General features: G+C 37.7%; 1 protein-coding gene across 1 annotated transcript; it reads left to right on the top strand.

Moving 5' to 3' along the window:
• The first annotated feature begins 16 nt into the window (after window positions 1-16).
• On the top strand, window positions 17-3276 carry LOC145119045 (metal transporter Nramp7.2-like). Its single transcript, XM_079054687.1, has 13 exons — window positions 17-378; window positions 507-585; window positions 670-710; window positions 792-870; window positions 961-1065; window positions 1155-1264; window positions 1367-1548; window positions 1651-1720; window positions 1824-1997; window positions 2088-2192; window positions 2295-2426; window positions 2520-2615; window positions 2687-3276. The coding sequence occupies exons 1-13, from the start codon at window positions 259-261 to the stop codon at window positions 3020-3022; spliced, it is 1629 nt and encodes a 542-aa protein (XP_078910813.1). The 5' UTR covers window positions 17-258; the 3' UTR covers window positions 3023-3276.
• Window positions 3277-9801: the final 6525 nt, after the last annotated feature.

Here is a 9801-nt window from a genome sequence, read left to right as displayed (position 1 = left end):
ACGGCATGGACATGCCCACAAACTGAAAGCAACCTTTAGAACTTGAACTCAGCAGCCGTCTTTTTTTAATGCAAACGGCATGGACATGCCCAAAATCTGAAAGCAACTTTTGAACTTGAAATCTAGTAGCCATGAATTATGTGCAGAACCCTAGTATAAGTAGCATATTCAATCCAATGCTTTACCATCAAATCTGTTCATACTTGAGATTGTTCACATACAAAGACTCTGCATTCCCACACAGAGACAGAGACAGAGATGGCAAGTCTGCAGCATGAACCACGAGTTACAGGAGGGAGCAATCGTGTTTCAGCTGTTGATCTTTCTGTTCTCAACTCCAAAGACTATGATGATCATAAAGATATCGACCATGATCAGGTGATCTCTCTCTTTCTCTCTCTTTCCACCCTCACAAACGTTAATTTCAAGATTGATATCTAACCATATGTTTGAAGTTTCTATTTGTTTAATAACATTTTGATTATTTTGATAACCATAATCTGCAGAAACCTGGATGGAAAAGTTTTCTCTCCTTTGTTGGCCCTGGTTTCCTAGTGTCATTGGCTTATCTCGATCCTGGCAACAGTAAGTTTTGATTTCTCATATCTCATTGTAGTTTATATATCTTAATCCTCATTATAAATTTATCAATGTTTTTAATTTATGCAGTGGAAACCGATTTACAGGCAGGAGCCAACCATAGATACGAGGTAAACGTTTTTTCCAAGAAACACCATAGTTCTAGTTCAAAAAAATGGCCACTTTGATCAATAAAAAATCTTTATTTTCAGCTACTTTGGGTGATTTTAATCGGGCTAATCTTTGCACTTGTTATTCAATCTCTGGCTGCCAATCTTGGTGTAAGCACTGGTAAGACGTACACTGAACTAGACCTATGAATTTGTTTATATATCCAGAAATAAATATAAATATCTAAACTTTAGTTATTCTGTTATTCAGGGAAACATTTATCAGAGTTGTGTAAGGCTGAATACCCTATCTTTGTCAAGTATTGTTTGTGGCTGCTAGCCGAGGTTGCAGTCATTGCAGCAGATATTCCCGAAGGTACTAATTTTTAATCTTATCCATGAAACTGATGTGAATATATGATTTAACATTTAATATTTTGATTCAATTTCTTTTGATGTTTGCAGTGATCGGAACAGCTTTTGCACTGAATATCTTATTCAAGATTCCAGTTTGGGTTGGAGTTCTTCTCACTGGTCTCAGCACCCTCCTCCTTCTTGGCCTCCAAAAATATGGTGTAAGAACTTCATTTATGATTCGTTTTCTTTCCATGTTTTCATAGTTGGTGTTTCCTTATATATATGACAACACATGCAATGTTGGTTTCATATATCCACAGGTGAGGAAGCTTGAAATATTGATAGCTATTCTAGTTTTTCTGATGGCTGGTTGTTTCTTTGGAGAAATGAGTTATGTGAAGCCACCAGCTGGTGATTTGCTAAAGGGAATGTTCATTCCTAAACTTAGTGGTCAAGGCGCCACTGGTGATGCCATTGCTCTACTTGGTGCCCTTGTCATGCCGTAAGATCCCACTCTCAAAAAAAAAAAAACCTATTTCTCATATTTTTGTGATTCCCTAAATCTACTTTGGTTTATTAACATTAAGTTCACCCTTTTTGATAGGCATAACTTGTTTCTCCATTCGGCTCTTGTTCTTACTCGGAAGATACCAACTTCAGTTCGTGGCATCAATGTAAGTCCCTCCATGATATAATGTTCTTGGTATTATGTACACTTTTTCTCAAAAGATGAACTCGAGTTCTTATCTCTATTCATGATGATGTTTTGAATTACAGGATGCATGCAGATACTTCCTGATAGAGAGTGGCATTGCTCTCTTTGTAGCATTCTTGATTAACGTCTCAATGATCGCTGTTTCTGGCACTGTTTGCTCAGAAAAAAACCTACCAAGTGAAGAAATGGATCGTTGCAGCGATCTCACCCTTAACTCAGCTTCATTTCTTCTAAAAGTATGAGCTTATAAGATGTCAAATTTATAACTTCTATACCAACAACATTCACAAAAATTCTCATAATTAACCCCGGTTTTTACTACACAGAATGTTTTGGGAAAGTCCGGCTCTACTCTTTATGCAATTGCACTGTTAGCTTCTGGTCAGAGTTCAACAATCACAGGCACTTATGCTGGACAATTCATTATGTCGGTAGGTTAAGAGAGGTCTTTATTGGGATGTAATATTCATTCGCCTTTGGCAGATACTTTTTGATATTGATAATCACTAAGCATGAACTATTTGCTATTTTAGGGTTTCCTGGACTTAAAAATGAGGAAATGGCTCAGGAATTTGGTAACAAGGTGCATCGCCATCACACCGAGTCTAATAGTGTCAATAATTGGTGGGCCTTCTGGAGCAGGAAGACTAATTATAATAGCATCTGTATGTGACTCCATCTTTAAAGTTTCATTCTATATGTAGGATATCCATGCTTCATTGAAACTGGATTTTAATGTCGGTATGGATCTTTTGCAGATGATACTGTCATTTGAACTTCCATTTGCACTCATTCCACTACTCAAGTTCAGTAGCTCAAGTACCAAAATGGGACCTCACAAGAACTCAATATTTGTGAGTTTCAGTTTCGTAAATCCAGGATATACCTGAAATTCTTTTCTAATATGTTTATTTTTCTTCTACAGATCATTCTTTTCTCGTGGGCACTAGGACTTGGAATAATTGGCATCAACATCTACTACTTGAGCACTGCATTTGTCGATTGGCTAATCCATAGCACTTGGCCAAAAGTGGCTAATGTGTTTATTGCAATATTAGTTTTTCCAGTCATGGCTGCTTATGTTCTCTCAGTGATCTACCTTATGTTGCGTAAGGATGTTGTGGTTACATATATTGAGCCATCAAAAGGTGACCCTATTGCTCAAGATAACATGGAAAGTGGAAATGATGCTAATAGAAGACCAGAGTTGACAAATGCTCCTTACAGAGAGGATCTTTCTGACATCCCATTTCCACAATAGTGTATCTGAAACATTCTGAGTGGATTCAAAGGCGTTCATTGGTATCTAGCCTTCTTAAATATTACTTCTTTATGTGTGTAGATCATCGGTGTTTCAGGATTGGTCATATACACTAAATGTCTAATCCTAAATGTAGGAGATTTAATTTGGTTGCTTGAAACCAAAAAGTTTAATTGTCTGCGTTTTGTAAACCGAATAAGAAAGTGTACGGCATCAGTTGAATCCGTTACAGCTTAACTTGTTTTTATTCTTTACATTATTGAGTGAATCTTCAAACTAATGCAACTATATCATATAACCAACAAGGCAAATAAGGCAGCTCTCATGTGTGTTTTGGTCCTTTATTTAAAGCAACTTCAGAAAAGAGCGCTTATTGCATGGTTGTGAATCTTTTTAGAGCATTGGGTGTGGGCAACTAGATTTAACACCATTTTGGTGCCACCTCACATGCCACATCACCAATGGTGTTATAACACCAAGTGGGGAAATGGTCACCATGTTACATCTTGTTATAACACCAACTTTTTTCCCTTTTATAATTTTTTTTTTATTTTTTTTCTAATTTCTTTTTTTTTTAATTTAGACAAATATTTTTTAAATATAACATAATAAATAAAACATGATGTTTAAAAATTATAAATAACATATAATAAAAACAATTTTTAAAGATTAAAATTAACATATAAATTAAATTACACATACCATCCAAATTCCAAAAAAAATATAAAAAAAAAAATAAAAAAAATACAACGCTATTCGTTAAAAAAACATTTTTTTTAAAACTAAACGTTATTCGTTATCGTTATTGTTACCATAAAAGATATAATCCGCCAAGTCCTCTCGAAGTTGTCTGTGTTTATTTGCGTCCTGAATGTCAACAACTCGATGCAAATACTCTACTGTTCCTGGTTGAAATTGAACGTGTCTGGGCTCCGTTGGGATATAGTGTGCAATATTTCGCCCTTTATCTTCTACTACCATGTTATGCATTATGATACATGCATACATGATATATCGTAGAGTTTCTAAATCCAATGGTCGTGCTGCATGTTCAACTATATGCCACTTCGCCTTCAGTACTCCAAAAGCCCGTTCCACATCCTTACGTGCTCCTTCTTGTCTTCTCTTAAAAAATTTGTCTCGTTCTTCAACCGGGTGGCGGAATGCCTTCACGAATGTGGAATACTGCGGATATATTCCATCTGTAAGGTAATACTCATATTTGTATTCGTTTCCATTCACCGTGAAAGGAGCATCCGGGGCCTTTCCATTCAAAAGATCGTCAAATATTGGCGACTGATCAAGAACGTTGACATCGTTGTTGGAACCCGCAACCCCAAAAAATGCATGCCAAATCCATAAATCTTGAGAAGCAACAGCCTCTAAAACCAACGAAGGTGATCTGTAATGACCACTTGCGTATTGCCCTTTCCATGCTATCGGACAATTTTTCCATTTCCATTGTGTGCAATCAATGCTTCCGATCATTCTGGTAAACCCATGGCGTTCTTCATGCGCCGCATACAATTCTTGCAAATCATGCAACGAAGGTTTCCGCAAATACACGTCTCCAAATGTTTCAACAACACCCCTTGACAATGTATACAAACTCTCCCTTGCGGTTCTTTCAGACATTCTCATATAGTCGTCCATGGTGTCGGGTGACTCCCCCATAGCCATCAAACGAATGGGCGCATCACATTTCTGCAACGTTGTAAACCCTCGTCTACCTCTAGCATCATATCTCAATTGAAAAAATTCATACCTAAACATAAATTAACTACAGTTTAAAAATATATTGCATATGTTGTAAAATTAAAGAAACATGTACTAGATTTTTATTTATTTTGTATAAAGGTATAGTAAAGAAACGATACCGGCTTTCCAAGGCGTTGGCGATCTGTAGGAACACATTCCTACTCAAACGAAATCTTCTTTTGAAGTCCTTCAACCCGTATACACAATTATCCGCAAAGTAATCGCGATATAGATGTTTGTGTCCTTCTTCTCGATTTTTGTTTAACATCGCACGTCTTGTTAGTAGCGGGGATGGGTCTGGTTGTAGCAGGTCGGTAGTATAATAATGATACACCATCCTGAAGAAAATATCGTCATCTGAATCATCGGACGAGTCGAAAGGGTCCATATTTTTTTTTGAAGATAATTGAAAGTATGTAGAGAGAATAAAAGAAATTGTGTGAAATTATTTATAAAATGGCAGGTATTTATAGGGTAAATGATTTTTTTTAATAATTATTTTTTTTTATACCGTTGCCAAAGGAACGTTGAAAAACGTTTAAATTTTGTGCGTTTCATCCGGTCGCGACGCCAACGAGTTTCACTCTCGACGAGCAAAAACGAGTAAGGGGCGGTGTTCCCCCCGTCACGACGCCGTTAAGGCGTGCCACCTCAGCCCGTTGCTTCTCGTTCTGGCCCATACCGCATCGTCTATAAAAGGTATGTGTTTAAGATATGATGAGCACTTATTTCATGCTTGTGAATCTTTTTATAAGAGTTATGTGTTAAAAATATGCTCACCGAAACAACAAATTAGTGACACTCGTAGGCCTATTGAGTTACATACAATCCACAATCTAAAAGCAATAAATAAATAAATACAGGGGATAGTTTATTACTCATCAATACTTAATGGTTTAACTAGAAACTAACAGAGAGACTTATTTTGTAATAAGTCAAATATTTTAATTAAGGAGATAATTATATTAAGATAAATTTCTCAATTAGAAAATTACTTAATTTAAACTAAAACTTTGAGAGGAAGAAATTTTCATTGTTTTGGTGGCCTGCAGAGGGTCCATGGTGTTGACTGGAATGGAAAAATCACAAGTTGTACACAACAACTGTAATAAGCAAAGAACAGAGGAAGAGAGAATTTGACTCATAGGTTTCCTGCATTAATTCAACTGCTAAACAAAACAAAGGAAGTTGCCATATATGGCTTACGATTACAGAGGAAACAACTGCAAAAAGGAAACTGCCCACTAAGGCACTACTACTACTATATGACTGAGTCAAACTCTAAATTAACTAAGTTAGAAAATAACCATGCAGAAAACTAATAGGACTAAAAGAAATCACGTGTCAAGCATGATACCACGTGAGGTGTTGCATCTTCAATATTCCCTCTCAACACCTGCTTCAACAATGCCCAAAGAGTTGCAAAAGTCCACGAGTTTATGATTGGCTAGACTCTTGGTGAGAAGGTCAGCTACTTGATCAGCTGTTTTCACATAGATTAAAGCTATCTCCCCTTTTAGTACTTTCTCACGAATGAAATGATAATGGACTTCGATGTGTTTTGTTCGAGCATGAAAAGTAGGATTCTTTGCGAGATGAATAGAAGATAAGTTGTCACAAAACAAGGGAATCTTGGGTTTTACATCTTGATTTAAGTCTTTTAGGAGTTGGACAAGCCAAACACATTCTTGGGCTGCCATAGTTGCTGCTCGGTACTCATCTTCTGTAGTAGAAAGGGACACAGTAGGCTGCCTCTTGCTGCACCACAACACAACACATGATCCCAGCATAAACACATAACCTGTAGTGGAGCGACGTGTACTTCCATCTCCAGCGTAATCAACATCACCATAACCTACCAGCTTGCATTCATGTTCCCTCTGAAACATAAATCCATAATTCATGGTTGCTTTGATGTATCTTAAGACTCTTCTAACTGCATCAAGATGAGGTTTTCTGGGATTTGCATATACCGACTTAGTACTCCAAACACGAAAGCAATATCCGGCCTAGTTAGGGTTAAGTAGATTTGACTTCCAACAAGTTTCCTATACATAGTTTCATCTTCCAGTTTTCTCCCAACATCCACATACAACTTTGCATTTGTATCCATGGGTGACACAGCTTGCTTACAGTTGAACATTCCAAAACGTTTCAACAAGTCTGATGAGTACTTTCGTTGATGCAAGATTATATCTCCAACTTCATATTCGATTTCCAAACCCAAGAAGTGTCTTAGCTTTCCAAGATCTTTCATGTGAAAACGAGTACACAAGTTTTCTTTCAGCCGAACAATTACATCATCAAGATCGCTTACAGTTGAACATTCCAAAACGTTTCAACAAGTCTGATGAGTACTTTCGTTGATGCAAGATCATATCTCCAACTTCATATTCGATTTCCAAACCCAAGAAGTGTCTTAGCTTTCCAATATCTTTCATGTGAAAACGAGTACACAAGTTTTCTTTCAACTGAACAATTACATCATCAAGATCTCCTGTGATTATGAGATCATCGACATATACCAGAACAATAGCCACTTTTTCTCCTTCAGTCTTCACGAACAAGCTAGCATCTGCATTGGTTATTGACCAACCATTGTGTTCGAAAAATTCAGCTATTTTACCGAACCATGCTCTAGGTGACTGTTTAAGCCCATACAAGGCTTTCTTGAGTTTGCATACATAGTTAGGGTTTGTCTTGCTTATGAACCCTTGAGGTTGCGTCATATGAATCACATGATCCAAGTCCCCATACAGAATCGCGTTGCTCACGTCCATTTGCCACAATTTCCATCCTTTATTTGCTGCCAAAGCTAGTAACACACGGATTGTTGTTAATTTAGCTACTGGGCTAAACGTATCTTCATAGTCCATACCATATTGCTGGGAGAATCCACGGGCCACCAACCAGGATTTACATCTTTCAACCGAGCCATCAGCACGTTGCTTAACTTTATAGACCCATTTGCACGAGATGGGTTTAACACCAGTTGGTTTGGGAACTAATTCCCAGGTTTGATTCCTTATTAGGGCTCCCATTTCTTCTTCCATTGCTGCAATCCATTCTTTTTATGTACTCGCTTGTTCAAAGGAATCAGGTTCACACACTTCCTGTTCAACTATAATAGCATTAACATACTTGGGATTGGGTTTCTTGAGTCTGGACGATCTTACACTTGGTGGCTCTTCACAGTTATCATTTGTGTCTTCATGGTGGAATACTCCTGAGCTCCAAGGTTGTTGATTATGTTCTTCTACATCAGTTGATTCGATTACACTTTCCTCTTGGCTGAGATTGAAGTTAACTCCATATGTTACTAGCTTCTCTTTTAACTTTTCTGAATCTGGAAGCACTCCATGGTTTGTTGTCCACCACGAGGATGTTTCATCAAATACCACATTCCTCGAGACATAGCACTTTTCGGTTATTGGATCACAACATCTCCAGCCTTTCCTTTCTTGGCCATAGCCCACAAATATGCTTCGTACTACCTTCTTCTCTAGCTTGTGTCTTAGATGACCAGGTATGAAAACATTGCACACACATCCAAATACTCTCAAATGACTTACATTTGGCTTTACTTTCCACAACTTTTCAAATGGAGACTGATACGAGAGACCTTGCCGTGGAATTCTATTGATTACATAGGCTACAGTTCTCATGGCTTCAGTCCAAAATCTTCCTGGAACATTTTTATCATGAATCATGTTGCCCGAGATCTCTGCCAGATGCCTATTCTTCCTTTCTGAGACTCCATTCTGTTGTGGGGTATTTGGACAAGTCAACTGTCTTTTGATGTTGTGTGCTTTCAAGAACTCAGTGAAATATTGTGAGAGATATTCACCTCCATTGCCTGATCGTAAGCAGTGAATTTTTTGCTTTATTTCCCTCCAAACTTCACTCTTGAATTCTTTGAACTTGGCTAAAGCTTCTGACTTTTCTTTCATGAAATAGACCCATACGTATCTTGAGTGGTCATCAATGAACGTAATCATGTATTTCATGCCTTTGACAGAGGATTGTTTCACTGGGCCAAACACATCAGAGTGTACCAACTCCAAAGGTGCCTTTGCATGGAAGTTTGATTTCTCAAACGGTAGTTGATGGGCTTTTCCAAATTGACATCATGCACACACTAATTCCTTATTTACTTCAAGCACCGGTATCCACTGACCATTTTCTTCTTCATCATTAGCTCCAATTTGTCATAACTTACATGACTTAATCTCATGTGCCATAGATCCACATTCTGATTAATCTTCGTCTTTTCAACATAAGTTGATTCTGCAGAGAGAACATAAATAGAGTCGTTTCTTCGTCCCTGTAAAACAACCTTAGATGGAGTTTCAAACTCCTTGTAGATCTTTACATCATTAGGTCCAAATACAACATAATGACCTGCAGATGTCATTTGTGATACTGAGAGTAGATTCTTTTTCACACCTGGGACATGTACACATTTTTAAGCGTTAAGACTTGCTTATTTTTGCTTGGTGAGAAGATTACATCACCAATACTTTCAATGGCCAGCCTAGAGTTATCTGCAATTACCACCACTCGACTACCCCCATACTCAGTTGCATTGTGTAATCGCTCTTTCTCTCCTGTCATATGATTAGAACAGCCAGAGTCAACTATCCAATCATCCAACTTATTACCTTTGTTTTCAGCAGTTGCAGTAAGAGCCATGACATCCTCATCTTTTACAAACCAAGCCTCAGCATCCCAAGGTTCTTCTTCTTGCGTGGTTTCTGTGTTTCCTTCTTCTTTAGGCTCACTAGGACAGTTGTGTGCCATGTGACCACGAATTCCACAATTATAACACTTGAATGGAAAACGTTTCCCTAAACTATGGTTTTTCTTTTCACCTGAAGAATCTCCTTTCTCGAGTTCACGTTGTTTCTTGTTGTCATGCTTCTTAAACCTCCCATTATGGAGCTTATTGCCATAGTTGTTTTGAGGCTTAGACTTGCTCTTGCCTTTGCCTACATACAAAGCTTCATCTTCGGCCTTCACAG

The sequence above is a fragment of the Lactuca virosa genome, chromosome 6, assembly GCF_052849685.1.
Source record: "Lactuca virosa cultivar CGN04683 chromosome 6, Lactuca_virosa_CGN04683_v6, whole genome shotgun sequence".
NCBI classification, from domain to species: Eukaryota; Viridiplantae; Streptophyta; class Magnoliopsida; order Asterales; family Asteraceae; genus Lactuca; species Lactuca virosa.
This window is presented reverse-complemented; position numbering and strand designations above follow the sequence as displayed.

Coding starts and splice junctions, on each gene's coding strand:
- LOC145119045 (XM_079054687.1), top strand. CDS start 259: ATGGCAAGTCTGCAGCATGAACCACGAGTTACAGGAGGGAGCAATCGT. Junction 379..506: donor AAGATATCGACCATGATCAG/GTGATCTCTCTC, acceptor CATAATCTGCAG/AAACCTGGATGGAAAAGTTT. Junction 1,721..1,823: donor CTTCAGTTCGTGGCATCAAT/GTAAGTCCCTCC, acceptor TTTGAATTACAG/GATGCATGCAGATACTTCCT.